General features: G+C 44.8%; 1 protein-coding gene across 3 annotated transcripts in view; it reads left to right on the forward strand.

Annotated features, from left to right (window-relative positions):
- The window catches only part of ABAT (4-aminobutyrate aminotransferase), a 110,066-nt gene that overhangs the window by 62,517 nt on the left and 24,593 nt on the right, over nt 1-22,956 (forward strand). For 2 of the 3 annotated variants that reach the window (XM_010383641.2, XM_030925284.1), the window contains exons 3-6: nt 9,773-9,870; nt 12,058-12,087; nt 14,356-14,473; nt 20,500-20,549. In XM_010383641.2, coding sequence (XP_010381943.1) covers nt 9,773-9,870; nt 12,058-12,087; nt 14,356-14,473; nt 20,500-20,549 — 296 coding nt within the window. The remainder of the gene's footprint in view (nt 1-9,772; nt 9,871-12,057; nt 12,088-14,355; nt 14,474-20,499; nt 20,550-22,956) is intronic. The other variant, XM_010383643.2, reaches the window with a different exon arrangement.

The following is a 22,956-nucleotide window of genomic DNA, read 5'->3' on the forward strand; positions in this document are numbered from 1 at the left end:
TCGTCTCTACTAAAAATACAAAAAAAAATTAGCCGGGTGTGGTGGTGGGTGCCTGTAATCCCAGCTACTTGGGAGGCTGAGGCAGAAGAAGCACTTGAACCCAGAAGGTGGAGGTTGCAGTAAGCTGAGATTAAGCCACTGTACTTCAGCCTGGGTGACAGAGCAAGAAAACAGAGAGAGAGAGAGAGAGAGAGAGAGAGAGAGAGAGAGAGAGAGAGAGAGAGAAAGAGAGTAAGAAAGAGAGAGAGAGATAAGGAGGGAAGGAGAATAGGAGGGGATGAGGGGAGGAAGGGAGGGAAAGAAAGAAACTAGCTGACTAGCTGGGCACAGTGGCTCACACCTATAACCCCAGCACTTTGGGAGACTGAGGCAGGAAGATCGCTTGAGCCCAGGGGTTTGAGACCAGCCTGGGCAACATAGGGAGACCCTGTCTCTATGAAAAATACAAAACTTAGCTGGACATGGTGACATGTGCCTGTAGTCTCAGCTACTGGGGAGGTTGAAGCAGGACGATTGCTTGAACCTGGGAGATTGAGGTTCCAGTGGGCCATGATCATGCCATAGCACTCCAGCCTGGGTGGCCTTGTCTTAAAATAATAATAATAGATAAATAAATTTTTAAGGACACTAAGAAACTGACCTTGGTATGTTACCATTAACCAAACTCCAGACTTATTTGGCTTTCACTCATTTTTCCTTTAAGGTCTTTTTTTGCTCCAGGATCCAATCCAGGTACACATATTGCATTGATTTGTCTCATCTTCCATGGCCTCCTCTGGTCTGTGATGGTTTCTCAGTCTTTTCCTTATTCTTCTTGACCTTGATAGTTTCGAGAAGTTATCAGTGGCTTTTGAAATTTTGCTTTTCCGTTTTCCTTTTCTTCTTCTTTTTTTTTCGTGTGTGTGTGTGTGTGTGTGTGTGTGTGATTTTGAAACGGAGTCTCGCTCTGTCACCCAGGCTGGAGTGGTGCCGTGGTGCAATCTCGACTCACTGCAGCCTCCACCTCCCGGATTCAAGTGATTCTCCTGCCTCAGCTTCCCAAGTAACTGGGATTACAGGCACCTGCCACCACTCCCAGCTAGTTTTTATATTTTTTGTAGAGATGAGGTTTCACCATGTTGGCCAGGCTGGTCTCCAACTCCTGACCTCAAGTGATCCACCCATCTTGGCCTCCCAAAGTCTTGGGATTACAGGCATGAGCCACTGCACCCGGCTGAGGTTTTGCTTTATTTATTTATTTATTTATAAGATAAGCATATTAATGTTTACCCATAATTATGCTAAAATAAATCAGAAAGATGTAGTTATGGAGGGCTCCAAGTCAGAAAGAGAGTCTGGCACAGATGATCCATTCATTCCATAACTAAGGCTATTGAGCACCTACTGCATGCCAAGTGCTGTCCTGGGTACTGAGGATGTGGCAGTGAAGAAAGAGATGTGGCTCTTTGGAGCTCTAGCCTGGTGGCACATGTGGCACCATCTTTAAAGGTCATTCTCAAGGACATCTGAGCCTTCCTAAGGAGACACCATGGGAAGAGTACTAGATCAAGATTCATATGATTGAGTTACTGGCTTCACCACACATTAACCAAGTGAGCCAACTGATAGACCTTATCCAAGACTCGGTTTACTCATCAGGAAAATGGGTCTAATAATCGTATCCTTCCTATTTCACAAATTTCTTGCATTAGAAGAAATGGTTCATATGAGCCAGGCACAGTGGCTCATGCCTATAATACCAACACTTTGGGAGGCCGAGGCGGATGAATCACCTGAGCTCAGGAGGTCAGGACCAGCCTGGCCAACATGAAGATGAAACCCCATCTCTACTAAAAATACAAAAATTAGCTGGGCATGGTGGTGCACACCTGCAATCCCAGCTACTTGGGAGGCTGAGGCAGGAGAATTGCTTAGAACCCAGGAGGCGGAGGTTGTAGTGAGCCGAGATTATACCACTGCACTCCAGCCTGGGCGACAGAGCAAGACTCCATCTCAAAGAAAAAGAAATGGTTCATGTGAAAGCACTTTATTTGTGTTTACAGTAAGGTGGGAAGTGTCCTAACTCCCATTTTACAAGCATGGAAATACAGGCACAATGCCAAAAAAAAAAAAAAAAAAAAGAAATGGCTAAATCACAGAGTTCCTTACCTTTACCTCTTCTGCATTTACTTGGCTGGAGCTGAATCCTTTTTGGGCACATTTATGATTTAGAAAACCATACGGTGAGATTTTGTCTTTTCTTTTGACTTATTGATTTGGGATATCTAGTAAGCCAGAATATGGTTTTTTAAGAATACTAAAACACAGTGTTGGCAAAGATACAGGAATACGTGTACTCTCCTACACTGCTATTAGGCAAGTAGCAACCAGGGGAAGGGTTAAAAAATGATAGGAATTACAGCTTACTTTTAATCCATTTAGCCTTCACCACCACTCCTTAAGGTAAAGAAAACTGCAAGTCAGGGAAATTAAGTTGCCAGAGTCACAGAACTGATTAGCAGCTGAGCCAGGCTTTTGAGCTAAGCCCAGTTGGCTCCAGGACCCAAGCCACTGTATTAGTTGTCTGCTGCCACATAACACATACCCCCAAATTTAGCAGCTTGGGATCCTATGTTTATTATCTCACAATTTCTGTGGTTTGGGAATCCAGGGGTGACTTAGCCAGATCCTCTGGCTCAAGGTCTGTGATGAGGGTGTAGTGAAGCTGTCAGCTGGGGCTGTGGTCTCATCTGATGGCTCAACGTGGCAGTTGGAGGATCCACTGGTAGTCCCACTTACGGGGTTGTGGCTGGATTCAGTTCCTTGGAGGCTGTCAGCCAGAAGCCACTCTCTCAGTTCCTTGATATGTGGACCTCTTCACAGAGCTGCTTACAATGCGGCAGTTGCTCCCTCAAAGCAAGAGAGGGTGCCAAAAATGGAAGGCTCAGCCTGCAACCATACCCACAGCGTTTTCCTGCTTCTCCATGGTATCTCCACCCATCAGGTCACTGTGAGACCATTAAACGTGATGATAGTTAACAATCTGAGATGGTGTTCCCAATGGCCACCATTTTATGCCTCCTCAAAACAAATAATCTTTTTTTTTTTTTTTTTTTTTTTGAGGCAGAGCCTCACTCTGTCGCCCAGGCTGGAGTGCAGTGGCACGATCTCGGCTCACTGCAAGCTCCGCCTCCCGGGTTCAAGCGATTCTCCTGCCTCAGCCTCCTGAGTAGCTGGGACTACAGGGGCCCTCCACCACGCCCGGCTAATTTTTTTGTATTTTTAGTAGAGAGGGGGTTTCACTGTGTTAGCCAGGATGGTCTTGATCTCCTGACCTCGTGATCCGCCCACTTCAGCCTCCCAAAGTGCTGGGATTACAGGCGTGAGCCATCGCGCCCGGCCAAAACTAATAATCTTATGTTGGTAAATAGGATACAGAGAGTGGGAGACCACATCAAAATTGTTATCGCTGGGTAGAAAATTAAATGTGTTTTCTTTTTTCCATGTTGCTTCTTGGTATCTTCCTCAATAAGCATTTTATCACAAAATAAGTTGGGTGGATAGTTGCAGGAGCAGATAAAAAAATTTTTAACAGAAAAGCAGAGCAAATAACTCCAGTAGGACTTGACCTTCATTCTGGCCAGGCTCACGTACAGAACCTTGGCCGTTTGGGAACATGACATTCGTTTATCACTCTCAGTCTAAAGATCAAGAGAACATTAGAAATGTTTGCTGCCTGCTTTATAGTTTGGAGCTAAAAATGGACTCTGGCTTGGCATGGCCATTGAGGGCTGTGAGCCCCAGAGGGCCGGGCTGGACGGACCGTTCACCCACTGTATCTAGTCGTGTGTGTCAATAACACACTCTTGCCTTCTGGATGTATTATTTTATTCATGAATGAAAATGCTTGATCATTCAGTATTAATTCAAACTGGTTTTTTGCATCTTTGTGATCATGATCAAAATTTGCCTTTGGGAGAAGTGTGTTGTTTTGCTGTAAATGTTTCATTCAAAGGCTAGCACTAGATGAAATCAAAGATAGCCTCAGTTCTATTCATAGCGTCTAGGAAAGAGGTCAGATGGGCAAATTTCCTGCTAACCACTTGCTAGCTGTGTGATCTTGGGCAAATTAATTAACCTCTCTGAGCCTCAGTGTCTTCTTCTGTAATGTAAGAATAATAGCACAAACTCCTCATAGGAGTTTGTGATAATTAAATGAGATAAGCCATGTCAATTGCTCCGGATGATTCCTGGTTTGTTCACCCTAAGTGCTCAGTACACACTTGAATCTGCTTTTGTGTCTTCATCGATGAGATCCAAGAAAAGGTTTACTTGTCCCTTCAATTTTTGTTCTGTTTTCTTGTGGTGTGTGGTGTTATATGTCATCATTAAGAGAATATTCAATGTAGTAGTATTTCGTTGTTTTCCTCTTTTAAAAATGCCAATATTGAGATATAGAAGGAAACGCAGAAGTATTGGGATTGCAAGAACCTGGGTTCCAATACTGACTCTGCAACTCACTAGCTGTGTGACATCAGGAAAGTCACTTAACATCTCTGATCCTCATCTGTAAACTGTGAACAACAATACCCATCTATATTGTTGTATTTACTTGTGGATTACTTAAACTAGATGGGAGTTTGCCTAAATAGGGCCAACCTAGCATTTTAGTAAAGACTGAATATGTGTTAATTTCCCCATTCCCCCCTTTTCTGATAGCACAGTTGCAAACAAACTTATGGAAAACATGATAGGAAATGATACAGTTCTTGGAACAGACCCATCTGCCTTGCACCTGTCCTCAGCATTCCTGGCTTGTGCCCCATAGCTCCCAGTTGGCCATTTCTCACCCTTTCTTCACCACCTCTCCCAGCTCCTGTTTCCCCATGGCCTTGACATCCTCATTATTGCAGCTCCATTTGATCCCACGCTCTCCAGTCATTTCTCTCTGGATCCATTCAGCTGCAGCTCCCCCTGTGAACTGCTCCCATTCCCAGTGTTTCCACACTCCAGTTCCCAAGAAATCTGATTGCTACAATGCAATGTCAAGACACTTTCTGGAGAAAAGAAAGGAGGACTTGTGTGTCCTCATTTAAGAACAGCTTGCTAATTTCTAATTTTTCATTTTCCTCCTTTGCTGGAAACAAAGCAAGATCTGCACCGGTGAAGAGCTATTTTTATCAAAATATGCATCCCTGAAGATTTAGTTGGAATCAATGCTGTCCTGTAATCCTGAGTTTTGGCCAAGGAAAAGATAAATAGTGTAAAAATTAAGACTGGGCACGGTGGCTCACACCTGTAATCCCAGCACTTTGAGGGGCCAAGGCGGGTGGATCACCTGAGCTCGGGAGTTCGAGACCAGTCTGGGAAACATGGCAAAACCCCTTCTCTGCCAAAAATGCAAAAAATTAGCCAGGCATGATGTCGCATGCCTGTGATCCCAGCTACTCGGGGGTCTAAGGTGAGAGGATTGCTTGAAACCGGGATGCAGAGGTTGCAGTGAGCCAAGATTGTACCACTGCATTCCAGCCTGGGCGACAGAGTGAAACCCTGTCTCAAAAAAAAAAAAAAGTAGCCAGGCACAGTGTTGTGTGCCTATAGTCCTAGCTACGTGGGAGGCTCAGGCAGGAGGATTGCTTGAGCCCAGGAGTTCAAAGCCAGGCTGGGCAACATAGCGCGACCTCATTTCTTTAAAAAAAAAAAAAAAAAAGGAGCCGGGCGCAGTGGCTCAAGCCTGTGATCCCAGCACTTTGGGAGGCCGAGACGGGCAGATCACGAGGTCAGGAGATCGACACCATCCTAGCTAACACAGTGAAACCCCGTCTCTACTAAAAAATACAAAAAACTAGCCGGGCAAGGTGGCGGGCACCTGTAGTCCCAGCTACTCAGGAGGCTGAGGCAGGAGAATGGCGTGAACCCGGGAGGCGGAGCTTGCAGTGAGCTGAGATCCGGCCACTGCACTCCAGCCTGGGCAACAGAGCGAGACTTCGTCTCAAAAAAAAAAAAAAAAAAAAAGTCATCGAGTCATCGATATGTTCTAGGACCTTTAACTCTCTTCTAATGGAATACTCTTTAGGAATTCCCTTTTTCAGATCAAAGAGAAGAAAATAAAAGCTGGTTTTTTTCATCCTTATATAAGTGTACTGCTGTATTTTAACTGTGCTTTTTGTTCAAAAGACAGCATGATGTTACATAATTAATTCAGAAACCTTTGATAACCAAAGCAATTATGGAAAATTAAGAGTGAATTTAAATATATTTCTAAATCTCATAGTTTTGTATAGTTCAACAAGCTATCTGCGTGTGTGTCTGTGTGTGTGTGTGTGTGTGTCATGGGAGATCTTGGCACATTTCTTAACTTCTCTGAGCTTTAGAGTCCTCTCTTGTGTAATGGAAACAGTTTTATAGTATATTTTTTATAATATATATATTTTTAGTTATATTATATATTATATATTTTAGTTATAATGTATTATATATATTTTAGTTATATATTATATAATATGCATTTTAGTTATAATGTATTATACAATACATATTTTTGTTATAATATATATTTGTTATAATATATATTTTTTGTTATAATATATAATATATATTTTAGTTATAATATATAATATATATTTTAGTTATATAATATATTTTTGTTATATTATATACTATATATATTTGTTTATTATATATAAGAAGATGAAATTCGATTATTTATGTAATTTATATAAAGTGTCCACTGATTCCCCAGTTTGGTACAATTATGGCAACCCCAGTAAGAGGAACTAACATTTCCCAACCATCAGATAGTACCGGGAAGGTGAAAAATCAACAGTAACACTAAAGGGATTTCTAGGGGTTCCTGACGGTAAACCCTCACACACTTGTCTTGGATTCACTGCACCTGTCTTTCACTCAGGGATCAGCAAGGCTTGGGCTTGAGCTACCCTTTGTGTTTCAGCAACATACGGAGCTAAAAAGATTTGTGGGATTAACCCGGGACATCAAACACCCTCTGTAAATTCATTATACATTATGTGGAAAATGTGAAATGCGTTTCAAACAAATGATGCATGACCATGTATTAGTCTGTTCTCGCAATACTACAGAAAAATACCTGGGATTGGGTAATTTTTAAAGAAAAGAGGTTTAATTGGCTCATAGTTCTGCAGGCTGTACAGGAAGTATGATGCTGGCATCTGCTCAGCTTCTGGGGAGGCCTCAGGAAACTTCCAATCATGGTGGAAGGAAAAGGGGGAGCAAGGTGTCTCACATGGTAGGAACAGGAGCAAGAAAGCAAGCAGGGAGGAGCCACACTTTTTTTTTTTTTGAGAGGGAGTCTCCCTTTGTCACCCAATCTGAAGTGCAGTGGCACGATCTCAGATCACTGCAGCCTCTGCCTCCCAGGTTCAAGCAATTCTTATGCGTCAGCCTCACTAATAGCTGGGATTACAGGTGCCTGCCACCACACCCGGCTAATTATTATATTTTTGGTAGAGACGGGATTTCGCCATGTTGGCCAGGGTGGTCTGAACTCCTGACTTGAGGTGATCCACCCGCCTCAACCTCCCAAAGTGCTGGGATTACAGGGATGAGCCAGTGTGCCCGGCCAGCCACACACTTTTAAACAACCAGATCTCAACCGGCCTAAAAATACACAAATTAGCCAGGCGTGGTGGCGGACACCTGTAATCTCAGCTACTTGGGAGGCCGAGGCAGGAGAATCACTTGAACCTGGGAGGCAGAGGTTGCAGTGAGCCAAGATTGTGTCTCTGCACTCCAGCCTGGGCAACTGAGTGACACTCTGTCTCAAAAAATAAAAATAAATAATAAATAAACAACCAGATCTCATGAGAACTCACTTTCTCCATGACAGCACAAAGCAGGATGGTGTTACACCACAAGAAACTGTCCCCATAATCCAATCACCTCCCACAAGACCCCACCTCCAGCATTAGGGGTTACATTTCAACATGAGATGTGGGCGGCGACATAGATCCCAACCATGTCAGACCCAAAGCTTGATTTTTAAAACAGAAACTATTTATTAAATGGGACCATCTCAATTTAGAAATGTGATGAATGATTCCTAGGTAATTTTGATAGGCACAACTGGGGCTGAGTGCTTCTGGCTTCTGCAAAGCATTCTATAATACACAGGACAGTCCCCCACAACAGAGGATTATCCAACCCCAAAATGTTAATATTGTCAAGTTTGAGAAACTTTGGTCTATATACATTTGGATGTAGATTACATTTTTACAAAATTTGGATACTTTTTGGAATCTGACCTTTCACATGCTAATGCCACGGGCATCTTTCCATGTACATGAATATTCCAAATGTCAACCTCAAAACAATTAATGGGTACATAATATTCCATGAAATGGTTGACTATGCCACATTCTATGTAGCTGACTTCCGGTGCTGGACATTTAGGTTGTTTTCTCTTTGTTTTTTGTTCGTTTGTTGAGACAGCATCTCACTCTGTTGCCCAGGCTGAAGTGCTGTAGTCATGAATCACGGCAGCCTCAACCTCCCAGGCTAAAGCAATCCTCCCAACTCAGCCTCCCAAGTAGCTGGAACTAAAGGCATTCACCACCATGCCTGGCTAATTTTTGTTTTCTGGGTTTTTTTGGTAGAGTTGGAGTTTCACCATGTTGAAGTTGGTCGTGAACTTCTGAGCTCAAGGAATCCACCCACCTTGGACCCCCAGAGTGCTGGGATTACTGGCATGAGCTACCACATCTGGCCCTCTTTGCTGTTCTTTTTTTTTTTTTTTTTTTTTTTTTTTTTGAGCGGGAGTCTCGCTTTGTTGCCCAGGCTGGAGTGCAGTGGCTGGATCTCAGCTCACTGCAAGCTCCGCCTCCCGGGTTTACGCCATTCTCCTGCCTCAGCCTCCTGAGTAGCTGGGACTACAGGCGCCCGCCACCTCGCCCAGCCAGTTTTTTTGTATTTTTTAGTAGAGACGGGGTTTCACCGTGTTAGCCAGGATGGTCTCGATCTCCTGACCTCATGATCCGCCCGTCTCGGCCTCCCAAAGTGCTGGGATTACAGGCTTGAGCCACCGCGCCCGGCCTGCTGTTCTTATAGACAATATATGATGAATATTGTTTACCTCCATCTTTGTGTACTGGTCCCATTATTTTCTTAGGATGAATCATCAAAAATGAGATTGCTCAGTTGAAAGCAATAGAAAGCTGGCATCAGATCAGGCATGGTGGCTCACACCTATAATCCCAGCACTTTGGGAGGTCAAAGCAGGTGCACTGCTTGAGCCCAGGAGTTTGAGGCCAGCCTGGGCAACATGGCGAAACCCCATCTCTACTAAAAATACCAAAATTAGCCGGGCGTGGTGGTGCGTGCCTATAATCCCAGATACTCAGGAGGCTGAGGTAGAAGGATCACCTGAGCCTTGGGATGTCAGGGCTGCAGTGAGCCATGTTGGTGTCAGTGCACTCCAGCCTGGGCAATAGAGCAAGACCTGGTCTTAAATAAATAAATAAATAAATAAATAAATAAATAAATAAATAGAAAGCTGGCACCAGCTTGTGCTCATGCCAGTAAAACAGGATCATGCCTACTTGCCTACAACTTTGCTGACACTGGGTTTTCCCGTTTTTAAAATCTACAGTGTCCTCGTGGTGAACACTGTCCAGATACAGTGTTGCATGGTGGTCTGGCTGGGATGGGGGTAAGGTCCTGGCACTACCTCTGTTAGGGACATTGGGCATCAGTCGGGGCAGAATCCTCATGATCTCAGCTGTCACCAGGGATTTCTCATTGTCTTTGTTTACTGCAGGATCCAGACACATTAGTCAACCCGTAGCCAAAGTCGACGTTGAATTTGATTATGATGGGCCTCTGATGAAGACGGAAGTCCCAGGGCCTAGATCTCGGGTGAGTCCAGCACACCTGAGTAGGGTATTTTGGAAAAGGGAGAAAGGGGCCTAAGAAGCAAGAGCACAGCCAGGCTTAGCGACATTGATTGTCAGCTGCTTTCAGAGAGTTCATCACCAGAGATCCGAGATATTCAATTAGGCCATTTTGCCATAAGATGCCAAAGAAGGGCTGGGAGCAGTGGCTCACGCCTGTAATCCAGCACTTTGGGAGGTCGAGGTGGGAGGACCACTTGAGGTCAGCAGTTCAAGACCAGCCTGGCCAACATAGTGAAACCCTGTCTTTATTCAAAATACAAAAATTAGCCGGGAGTGGTGGCAGACACCTGTAGTCCCAGCTACTCGGGAGGATGAGGCAAGGGAATCACTTGAATCCGGGAGGCGGAGTTTGCAGTCAGCCGAGATGGTGCCTCTGCACTCCAACCTGGGCAACAGAGCGAGACTCCATCTCAAAAAAAAAAAAAAGAAGCCAACGAAGGCATAACAGAGGAGATGTATCAGTTTTTTGTTACCACAGTAATGCTTCGTAACAGCCACAAAAATCCCACTAGCATAGAGCAAGCCAAATGCTCATGCACTTAAGGTTCGTTGGGAGTTGGGTAGGCAACTCTGTTGGGCTCACCTGTATGCCTGGGGAATGGCTGGCTGTTGGTTGATCTAGGTAAGGCATGGCTTGAATCACTGCAGTGATTTGGTTCTCTTCCATGTGTCTGCCATGCTCCAGAAGGCTAGACGGGGCTTGTCCTCATGGCAATGACAAAGGTGTACAAAAGCAACAGGAGAACATGCTACAGTGCTACTGAGGCCTGGGCGCTGTATGAGTCCGCCATCCCTGCTGCCTCCTTTTGCTGGCCAAAACAAGTCATAGCTTGCCTTAAGTCCAGAGTCAAGGGCTGGGGTACAACATCCAACCAACAGTGGAAGAACATGGCAATGTTACATGGCACAGGGCTCAGAGATCAAATGCCCTTGAACTTGGTCTTGAAAACTTTCTAATACAAATTTATTTTTTCTTTGCATATTTTGCATATTTCATCTGTAATGTCTTTTTTTTTTTACTGTCAAAACATACTTCTTTTTTAAAATTATTTTTTTAATTTTTATTTATTTATTTATTTTTTAATTTTTTGAGACGGAGTCTCGCTCTGTCGCCCAGGCTGGAGTGCAGTGGCCGGATCTCAGCTCACTGCAAGCTCTGCCTTCCGGGTTTACGCCATTCTCCTGCCTCAGCCTCCTGAGTAGCTGGGACTACAGGCGCCTGCCACCTCGCCCGGCTAGTTTTTTGTATTTTTTTAGAGACAGGGTTTCACCGTGTTAGCCAGGATGGTCTCGATCTCCTGACCTCGTGATCCGCCCGTCTCGGCCTCCCAAAGTGCTGGGATTACAGGCTTGAGCCACCGCGCCCGGCAAAAACATACTTCTTTTGTCATTGCAACTATTTTATAAATCCAGAAATCTTTGTACTAATATAAGTGATTGTAGTTATTTTGGGTAGTGTTTTGCTAACAAATGGGAGAGATTTTAAATTCGTATTTCTATTGCGGAGATAGATTTTAATCTAGTAGTAGTAAAATTCTTGGAATACCTTTTCCTGTTTTTTTCATGAATATTATCCTGTGTTTTTATGTGGAAATATATAATTTTGTGACACTAACTGGTAACATCTATTTTATGTTGAATTACTTTTGGAGTTGAAATCTTTGTAATATCCAAGCAGCTAGTTTCTAATTCCCTGTTTCTGTATAGAATAAAGTACAAGTGGTTTATGGAGTGTTTGGATTATAATTATAGATGGTTCTTTGATATGCAAGTTAATATTTTCAGTTATTTATATTCTTAATGAGGTGTTAACACCATTTTTCCCCCAAATAACAGAGAATCTGTGTTTTTATGGACACTAGATAAACACCTTCAGCTTAAGATTTTCTTGCTAAATATTTTAGTTTATTTTATCTTTCAGGTGTCTGAATTTCAGCCTGTCTATTGTACTAGTAATTTAAGTGTGTAATGGAATAGTTTGCTGTAAACTATTTATATCAAGTAATTTTTAAAGTAATATTGTTGACTAACTAATAAAATATTAAGTTATAGAAAATGTCAAGACTTGGGAAAACATGAAAGACTTTAAGCTATTTTGGCAAAAAAGAGTGTGGACTTGCTATAATGCTTTTTTTCTTCTTGCCTGCAGGCATTAATGAAACAGCTGAATATAATTCAGGTAAGTGAGGATGAGGTAACGTTCCTTCTGTTGCTTCTTTATCACAACTGAGCTAAAAGACAGATGCTTAATCTGTTCTGGCTCTTGTTTTAAAATAATGTAGTTGGCTTTTGTTCTAAATGTTTTTTCTCATTTCCTTTGTGATTTCTTCTTTGACCCGTTGGTTATTTACCTGATGTTTAATTTCTACGCTTTGGTAAATTTCCCAAATGTCTTTCTGTTATTGATTTCTAGTTTCATTCCTTTATGGTTGGAAAGCACATTTTTGTGATTTCAATCCTGTTCAAGTTATTGAGCCTTTTTTTATGGTCTAGCATATGGTCTATCCTGGAGAATATTCCCTCTGTACTTGAGAAGAATCTGTATTCCTCTGTCGTTGGGCAGAGTGTTCTATAGATGTTTGTTAGGTCGGTTCCTTTTAGAATATTGTTCAAATCTTCTATTTCCTTGCTCACCTTCTGCTTCGTTGTCCTCTCCATTATGGAGTGCCAGATGTTGACATCTTCAACTATTATTATCAAACTATTTTTCCCTTTTATTCTGTTTTTGCTCTATGTATTCAGGGCTCTGATGTTAGGTGCAAATACATTTATAATTGTCATATCTTCTTAGTGGACTGACCCTTTATAATATTAATATTATAATATTCTCTCTTTAGTAACATTTTTATAGCCTTTTTTTTCTGATATGAGTACAACCCCTTCTAGCTTTCTTACGGTTGCTGTGTGCATCAGATACCTTTCTCCATCGTTTTACTTTCAAACTATTTGTGTTCTTGAATCTAAAGTGTCTTCTGTAAACAGCATGGAGTTGGTTCTTTTTATCCAGTGTGACAATCTCTGCCTTTTGATTGGATTGTTGAATCCATTCACAGTTAATGTTATTATTCATATGGTTGTATTTACAGCTGCCATTTATTGTTGTTCTCTGTATGTCTTCAGTCTTTTGTTCTTTTGTTCCTCTTTTTTTTTTTTTTTTTGAGACGGAGTCTCGCTCTGTCGCCCAGGCTGGAGTGCAGTGGTGCGATCTCGGCTCACTGCAACCTCTGCATCCCGGGTTCATGCCATTCTCCTGCCTCAGCCTCCCGAGTAGCTGGGACTACAGGCGCCCGCCACCACACCCGGCTAACTTTTTTTTTGTATTTTAGTAGAGACGGGGTTTCACCGTGTTAGCCAGGATGGTCTTGATCTCCTGACCTCGTGATCCGCCCGTCTCGGCCTCCCAAAGTGCTGAGATTACAGGCGTGAGCCACTGCACCCAGCCTTTTTTTTGTATTTTAATGGAGTTTTTCTCTTATTGCCCAGGCTAGAGTGCAGTGGTGCAATCTCGGCTCACTGCATCCTCCGCTTTCCAGTTTCAAGAGATTCTCCTGCCTCGGCCTCCCAAGTCTCTGGTACTACAGGCACCTGCCACCACGCCCAGCTAATTTTTTTGTATTTTTAGTAGAGACGGGGTTTCACCATGTTGGTCAGGCTGGTCTCAAACTGCTGACCTTGTGATCCACCTGCCTCGGCCTCCCAAAGTGCTGGGATTACAGGCATGAGCCACCCCACCCAACCCTTTTTTGCTTTTGTTTTTTTTTTGAGATGAAGTCTCACTCTGTCACCCAGGCTGGTGTGCAGTGGCACAATCTCAGCTCACTGCAACCTCCACCTCCTGGGTTCAAGCAATTCTCCTGCCTCAGTCTCCCAAGTAGCTGGGATTACAGGTGCCCGCTACCACACCTAGCTAATTTTTGTATTTTTAGTAGAGATGGGGTTTCACCATGTTGCCCAAGCTGGTCTCGAACTCCTGACTTCAAATAATCCACCTGCCTTGGCCTCCCAAAGTGCTGGGATTACAGGCATGAGCCACTGCGCTCAGCTCTCTTGTAATGTTTTTTATTTTGCATTAAGTGAGTACTTTCCAGTGTAACATTTTTATTTCTTTAATGATTACTATATAGTTTTAGTTTTCTTTGAGGTTGCTCTAAGGTTTACCATACACAACAGAATCGACTTCAGATTTGTATCTCTTTTTGTGTTCTGATGTGTAAAACACATACAGAAAACTTCATGAAATATAAAATCACAGCTTACTGAACTACTGTAAAGCAAACCACCCATGCCCTTAGCCAAAGCAAGAAATACATTGCTGGCACCCACAGATGCCCCTGTGTATCCACAGATACTCATGATATGGTGTACTTCACTGATTGAAGCTTAATCCTGAAAGACCAAGAATCTAGGGAGTGGTGGTGAGCCTGAGTTAGTCTCTTTTTTCTCCAAGAATGCAGAGGCTGTGCATTTTTTCTGCAATTACGAAGAGAGCCGAGGCAATTACCTGGTTGATGTGGACGGCAACCGAATGCTGGATCTTTATTCCCAGATCTCCTCTGTCCCCATAGGTAAGAGCTGGGAAATCACTCCTTGGATATAACCTCTGTTTCTGTCTCTCCTAGTTGTGGCTATCCAGGTATTAGGCTGTGGCTTCCAGCAGGCACATCCCAGGGTGTTGCCTGACACTTTGCTCAGGGGTAGGAAAAAAATAAGTAATGTGTAAAGGGCATATTATTAGACATATTATATGTCCTCTCTCATCTACTCCTTCCCCAAATTCTACAAGGTAGGTATGTATTCATATCCCCATTTTGCAGATAGGTAAACAAAGCGTAGAAAGGTTTGATACCTTGCACAGGAATCAGAGCTAGAACGCAAACCCATCGGTGTGATGACAGTGGCCCCCAGGTAGGTGTCTTAGGTTGAGTTTCCTCGAAGAAGAGCCTGAGGTGAGGATTTCCTTTTTCCCCTGCTTTTTTTTTTTTTTTTCAGACGGAGTCTTGCTCTGTCGACCAGGCTCGAGTGAAGTGGCACGATCTTGGTTCGTGGCAACCTCTACCTCCCAGGTTCAAGTGATTCTCGTGCCTCAGCCTCCCAAGTAGCTGGGATTACAGGCTTGTGCCACCATGCCTATCTAATTTTTGTATTTTTAGTAGAGACGGACTTTCACCATGTTGGCCAGGGTAGTCTAGAACTCCTGACTGCAAGTGATCTGCCTGCCTCAGCCTCCCACAGTACTGGGATTATAGGTGTGAGCCACTACGCCCAGCCTATTTTTTTTTTTTTTTTTGAGACAGGGTCTCACTATGCTGCCCAGGCTGGTCTCAAACTCCTGGACTCAAGTGATCCTCCCGCCTCAGCCTCCCAAAGTGCTAGGATGACAGGTGTGAGCCACTGAAACCAGCCAGAGGTAGGGATTCTTGGGCAGGTTATTGATTGAGGGAGAGCTCTCAGGAGAAAGGGGAGGAAAGGAACAGCCTAGGGTGGGGGAAGAAGCTAAGAAGGAAGGTCTCAGCTGGAACTATCCACAGCCTGACCCCACTTGGGGCTCTGGAGCATGCACCACACCCCAGAGTTGGTCTCAGAATGAAGGAAAGGGTCTGGCTTTTTATGCCCCTTCACCAGCCAGTCATCACCCATCAGCTGCCAGAGGGGAGAACTTGTATTATCTCCTTGGCAAAGCAGCTTCCATTTGCCAACCGCAGTTTTCCAGGCAAGGAGGCAGCTGGAGTTATTATCAACCAGCACACAGAGCAGCTGGGAAACAGTGACCTGCCCAGTAAAAGTGACCTTGGTGGGACGCCCACAGCCTCTGCCTCCCAGCGTCACCTCCCAGCCCCCAGTGAGCACCTCCTTCTGGACCCTGCTCAGCAGCCTGGAGCCTTTCCTTGAGACCCAGCCTTGGCTGTCCACACCGCTGCTTCTTCCCCTGCTCGTTTCCTCACACCTACTTATTTCCCACTAGGATGCTATTAGACAGTAAGTGGATGACTCATTCTTTTGGGGAAGTCCATCATTCAGGAATGCCTCAGCCATGGAAGGCATTTTGGAGACAAAGATTTACAAAACCCCATCTCCCCTTTGTGTGGGAGTGGAAGGGATGGGCTCTTGACTTGTCCTGGGTTCAAATCCTGGCTCCACTATATATTAGCTGTGGGATTGTGACCCACCCCCCAGGAGTCCCTCAGTCTGAATGCCCAGCTAGCCACTGTGTGCATGAAGGTCAGGGAATCAGATTAGCAGCGTTTGTTTTAAAAACTAGAAGTTTGGTCAGGCACGGTGGTGCATGCTGGTAATCCCAGCACTTTGGGAGGCCAAAGGAAGAGGATGGCTTGAAGTCAGGAGTTTAAAACCAATCTGGGCATTATAGTGAGACTCAACCCCTATCTCTACAAAAAAATTTTTTAAATTAGCTAGGCATGCTGGTGCATGCCTGTAGTCCCAGCTACTCTGGAGGCTCAGTCAGGAGGATCGCTGGAGCCCAGGAGTTTGAGGCTGCAGTGGGCTATGATCACACCACTACACTTCAGCCTGGGCAACAGTGTAAGACCCTGTCTCAGTAAAAAACAAAAATGGAAACATTCTAGAAATTCTAAAAGTTCTCTCTCTGGCCACCTGTCCTCCCATATCTGTAGTGTCTGAAAAGATTTTTTTAACTTGATACTTATTGAGAATTTACTATGCACCTGGCATATTGCCAAGTGCCTTATATGTTATCTCATTAAATGGCTACAACTGCCTTAGAGTAAGGTCTTTTAACATCACCTCCAGTTGACTGATGGGCCCAAGTTTCAGGAGCTTACAGGGTTTTCCCGGCATACACAGGGAATCCAAGGCTAAGCCAGTGTGTGAACAAATGACTCTCTGCCTCCCAAGCTTATTTCTATGGTAGCTGCCTTGCAGACACCTGCCCCTGACCTGAAATGTGGGGGTCCCACAGCATCAAAAGCCCAAGGCAAAATTTCCCTGATCAGAGGGACCAGCTCTGCTCTCATCTCTTCTTCAGAAGCCAGTAAGGCACACCGCATCTGAGGCTTAATGAGGTTTACCTGGAACGGGCTTATCTCTCCAGAGGCAAAAAAAGGTCATGAACACACAGGCAGTGTTGATAAGGAGCCAGGGCTTAAAGACCTTTGGCCCGGAAACAGTTGGAGAAACCCAGAGTGTTCCTTTTTTGAGTAAGGTGCACTTTTCAGTCTTGGGCCCAGCATGTGTTGGAGTAGGATGGGGGAGTGCCAGGGATGAATGTGAATAGTCCTCCCTACCTTTGTTCCCCTCCGTGACTCTCCCATCTATCTTCTCGACCAGGCAGCGTGGAAGCCCAAGGCATTTCAAATCACTTTCACTTTTCTATTCTATTAGGAGAAAGTCTGCCCTGGGTGATGTCAGGTCTTTAATACCTGACTCCACTGGCTGATCTCTTACTGTGGAGGAGTGCGTGGCCCAGGCTCAGAGGCTTGGGCAGGCAACAGAAAGATTGTTCCCATGGCATCCAACCTCTGGCCACATTGATATAAAGTCTCCTTTCAAAGTAAATGTATTTGGCCGGGCACAGTGGTTCATGCCTGTAATCCCAACATTTTGGGAGGCTAAGGCAGGAAGATAGCTTGAGCTCAGGAGTTTGAGACCAGCCTGGCTAGCATGGTGAAACCCTGTCTATAAAAATAAAAAACAAAAAGTAGCTGGGCATGGTGGTGCCCACCTGTAATCCCAGCTATTCAGGAGGCTGAAATGGGAGGATTACTTAAGCTGGGGAGGTTGAGGCCGCAGTGAGCCGTGATTACACCACTGCACTCCAGCCTGGGCAACAGAGTGAGACCCTGTCTCAAACAAACAAAGAAAACAACAAAAAAAGAAAAGTTTCAAGGGGTGAATTCTGAGATTAGCTGGTGACGTTCAAATTCAGCAGGAGTTAGTATGAACCTTGTGGTGGAAATTCAGGCCGTGACATCAGCAAGCTCGTTTTGCACAAACTCCAGTTGACCATCTTGGTCCCCCTATGGCTTCCAGACACATGAAAGTGAGGATGCATGCATCAGGGTGAGAGCTGTGATTTTTTGGAAACTCAAGTCAAACACATGAGGTCAGCTGCTGAGTTCTTTTCTCAGAGGGAGACACTACTGCCTCTTGTGCTCCAACCTTATGTGTAATTGTCTCCCAGGACTGACTAGGAGATGATCTGCAGGGCAGGTGCATTAATTACCAGGAGACAGAAAGTGGCTTGACTTCAGGCCGGGTTTGGTGGCTCACACCTGTAATCCTAGCCCTTTGGAAGGCGGAGGTGGGCGGATCACTTGAGGACAGGAGTTTAAGACCAGCCTGGCCAACATGGTGAAACCTCATATCTACTAAAAATACAAAAAAATTAGCCAGGTGTGGTGGCACACACCTGTAAACCCAGCTACTCCGGAGGCTGAGGCACGAGAATTGCTTGAACCTGGGAGGCAGAGGTCTCAATGAGCCAAGATTGTGCCACTGTACTCCAGCCTGGGCAACAAGGCAAGACTGCTGAAAAGAAGAGAGGGGTGGGGAGGGGAGGGGAGCTTGACTTGTTAGGGGAGGCCAACATGCAATAGAATGGTTAAGAATGTCTTTCAAAAACCCCTGGAAGATTACAGCAATCTTGCTTGAGTCTAATATAACTACAGAGTAATCCTTATTAATTAACTTCAAATATTTTAATTTTAATTTTTTTTCTTTTTTTATTTCTTCTTTTTTAAAAAATGGGATACATGTGTAGAACCTGCAGGTTTGTTACATAGGTATACGTGTGCCATGGTGGTTTGCTGCACCTATCGTCTCGTTATTTTAATTAATTAATTTATTATTATTATTTTTTTTTTTTGAGACGGATTCTCGCTCTGTCGCCCAGGCTGGAGTGCAGTGGCCGGATCTCAGCTCACTGCAAGCTCCGCCTCCTGGGTTTATGTCATTCTCCTGCCTCAGCCTCCCGAGTCGCTGGGACTACAGGCGCCCGCCACCACGCCCAGCTAGTTTTTTGTATTTTTTAGTAGAGACGGGGTTTCACCGTGTTAGCCAGGATGGTCTCAAACTCCTGACCTCGTGATCCGCCCGTCTCGGCCTCCCAAAGTGCTGGGATTACAGGCTTGAGCCACCGTGCCCAGCTATTTTAATTTTTAATAGAGTGCGGACCAGCGTCTTTCCCAAGCCTGAGCCCCATCTCAGTTCCTCTCCCAGAAGCAACCATCATTATCAGCTTCTTCTAGAGAGAGATTCAGTGTGTGTGTAAGCACCCACATATCCTGTGTCTCTCCTTCTTCACTTAGCAGATCTCAGAGATTATTCTAACTCAGCACAAATAAATCTCTCTCACCCTTTTCTACAGCTGATTCGTTACATTAGAAGGCTTATTTCCCTGACCCACTATTGATGGATGGTAGGTTGCTTTCAAGTCTTGAGATATGAGTGTCACAATTAAGATCCGTGCTCATAGATCTTTATACACTGTAGGATAAATTCATAGAAGAGCAATTGCTGAATCCGAGTGTGCTAAGCCTTGTCGTGCAATGTCAGGCCCAGTCTGGATGGTAAATGCCGTGGGACTCTGGGAATAAGCAGATGTATGAAGGCAGGACAAGGCCTGCAGGTCACAGATTGCAGGTGGCATCACTACTCACTCAGTCCCTGAGCAAACATTCATCGAGATTTGACTCAGCCAGTGGGCGCTGGGAAGGAAGGTGAGGATCTTCTCTGCAATTCGGCACTCAGGACTGTTGAACCAAACTCCCCAGTCAGCCCCAGGCTTGAAATTTTCTTACATTTATCTCCCTTTTAATATTTTATTTTATTTTATTTTATTTTATTTTATTTTATTTATTTTGTCTATTCTATTCTATTCTATTCTATTCTATTCTATTCTATTCTATTTTGAAATGGAGTCTCACTGTCACCTAGGCTGGAGTGCAGTGGCACAATCTCAACTCACTGCAACCTCCACCTCTTGGGTTCAAGCGATTCTCCTGCCTCAGCCTCCCGAGTAGCTGGGATTACAGGAACACAGCATCACACCCAGCTAATTTTTGTATGTTTAGTAGAGACGGGGATTCACTATGTTGGCCAGGCTGGTCTGGAACTCCTGACCTCAGGTGATCCGCCTGCCTCAGCCTCCCGAGTAGCTGGGACTACAGGCGCGTGCCACCCCGCCCGGCTAATTTTTGTATTTTTAGCAGAGATGGGGTTTCGCCATGTTGGCCAGGCTGCTCTGGAACTCCTGACCTCAGGTCATCCGCCTGCCTCAGCCTCCCAAAGGGCTGGGATGACAGGCGTGAGCCACCATGCCCGGCGCATTTATCTCACCTTATGTTTATGTAGTCCAGTAGGTCTCAAACCTGAACAAGCATCAGAATCTCCTAGAGAACTTGTTGGATTTCTAGGCTGCCCCCTGAGAGATTCTGAGTCAGGGGTGTTAGGTGGGGCGCCAGTAATCTCTTTTTGTCAACAAAGGATAAAAGACCCTTTGGTGCTTAAAGAGAGTTGCGGGGTTGGAAAGGAAGGGAGAGGGAAGGAGAGGAGGGAGGGGCATGGAGAACCCGTGGATGCAATGAGATCTCTAACAATACTCTCCTGCCCTCAGGTTACAGCCACCCCGCCCTGCTGAAACTCATCCAACAGCCTCAAAATGCGGTAGGTCTTGGGGTGGCACAGAGTAAAGACAAAATGTGTTCATGGCCAGTCACAGAATCACTGGGCAGACTTTGGCAATAGTCCTTGCATTCATTCATTCCATAAATATTTATCGAGCCCGTACGATGTGCCAGGTACGTGGAATGCCTTGATGAACAAAAACACAGTGCCCACATTCCTATGGAGGCAGTCAATTAACCACACACATGAATAGAGAATTGCAACCATATTAAGTGCTACAGAGTAAGGTAGGCAGTGCTTCGTGGGCATAAAAGAATGATGCTAACAGTTAATGTTTATGGAGAGCATAATTTGCACCAAACGCTGTGTTCAGCACTTTCTAGCTATAATATTGACAAGTCTCTGAAGCAGGTACTCTTGTTATCCCCATTTTACAGATACAGAAACTGAGGCACAGAGTGGTTAAGTATTTGCCCAAGGTCACACAGCTAGTGGAGGCGCTGAGAATAAACCCACAGGAGCTGAGTTATTTGGGGATGGAGAGGGTGGGTGTCAGGGAGGCTTCCCAGGGAAAAGACTTTTCAGCTGAGATCTGAAGGAAAGGAAGGTCTGGCAGGTCATGAGTCGGGAGAAATGGTCCCAGCAGGGAGAAGAGGGCAGCGGCGAGGGCAGCGGCGCGGCTGGAGCAGAGAGAGTGGGGAGGGATCCAAGGAGGACTAGAGTAGCAGCAGGGTACATGGTTTTCAGATGCCACCTAGACCGGGGTTCTGAACTCTCACACTGTTGACATCTGTAGCCAAATAATTCTGTGTTGTGAGGGGCTGTTCTGTGCATTGAGACATTGAGCGGCATCCCTGGACTCTACCCACTAAATGCCAGTAGCAACTCCCTCCTGAGGCTGTGACAACCAAAAAATGTCTGCATACATGGCCAGATGTCCCCTGGTGAATACAGTCACCCCACATGAGAACCCCTGCAATAGAAGACATTCATCTCTATCCTGAGAGAGGTGGAAAGCCATTGCACATTTATACTAAAGTATATGGCCGGTCATGGTGGCTCATGCCTGTAATCCCAGCACTTTGGGAGGCTGAGGTGGGCAGAGCACTTGAGGTCAGGAGTTCGAGACCAGCCTGGCCAGCATGGTGAAACCCTATGTCTACTAAAAAGACAAAAATTAGCCAGGTGTGGTGGTTCGAGCCTGTAATCCCAGCTACTTGGGAGGCTGAGGCAGAAGAATTGCTTGAACCCAGGAGGTGGAGGTTGCAGTGAGCTGAGATGGTGCCACTGCACTCCAGCTTAGGCGACAGAGGGAGACTTTATCTCCAAAAAATAATAATAATAATAAAATAAAAAGTATAATGCCCATGCAGGCATGCATACAGCCTAAATGCACAACTCAATGAATTTCCCACGTAACCAGTGTTTCACAATTTTTTTTGTTATTGGAACATCCCCTTAAGGAGTATTTTTAGACATTATTTTCCTAGTTGTTCCCTATCATGAAATTGTAATACAAAAATACAGTACATATGGAGTATATCTGTGTGTTGTATTTATGTCTGTGCTTTATATGGAACAGAGTAAGATTTTTTTTTTAACTCCCATTGAGAATGAATGAGTTGTAATGAGGAATCAGAACATGCCCCCACCCGGTTATTATTCCTTCCAACCAAATTAAGTAGACCACTCCGCTTACTTTTAACAGATTGCTGCATTTCTCCAGTTTTGTTTGCTTGCTTTTTTCTTGAGACAGAGTCTTGCTCTGCTGCCCAGGCGAGAATGCAGGGGTGCAATCATGGCTCACTGCACCCCGGGCTCAAGCGATCCTCCCACCTCAGCCTCCTGAGTTGCTGGGACTACAGGTCCCCACCACCACACCCAGCTAATTTTTGGTTTTTGTGGGTTTTTTTTTTTTTTTTTTTTTTTTTTTTTTTTTGGTAGAGATGGGGTTTCACCATGTTGCTCAGGCTAGTCTCGAACTCCTGGGCTCAAGTGATCCTCCTGCCTTGGTCTCCCAAATTCCTGGGATTACAGGTGTGAGCCACCACACCCAGTTGTATTTCTCCAGTTCTTTATTGCATGTCAGGGGAGCTTTGCAGTGTGTATCTTTACCTTGTCTGGCTTATTTCATTCAAAATGATGTCTGGGTGATTCCTCCTGGTGTGTAATTGCAGACCATCTATCCTCATGGCTTTAGAGCCTTCCCCTCTGCGGATATCCTGCAATCCTATTGTCCACGGGTATTTGCATAGCTCCAGTTCAGGGCTCTTATGAAGACTGCTGCTATGGACGGTCATGTGTGTGTCTTCTGCTGTACACATTTATGTGTTTCTGTTAGATACGAAGCTGGGAGTGGAAGTGCTGGCCATGTACAGCTCCTGCAGATCCTGCCAGACAGTTCTCCAAACTGATTGTACCAACTCCACTCCCACAGCTGGGGGAG

Source organism: Rhinopithecus roxellana, chromosome 20 (genome assembly GCF_007565055.1).
Source record: "Rhinopithecus roxellana isolate Shanxi Qingling chromosome 20, ASM756505v1, whole genome shotgun sequence".
Classification (NCBI taxonomy): Eukaryota; Metazoa; Chordata; class Mammalia; order Primates; family Cercopithecidae; genus Rhinopithecus; species Rhinopithecus roxellana.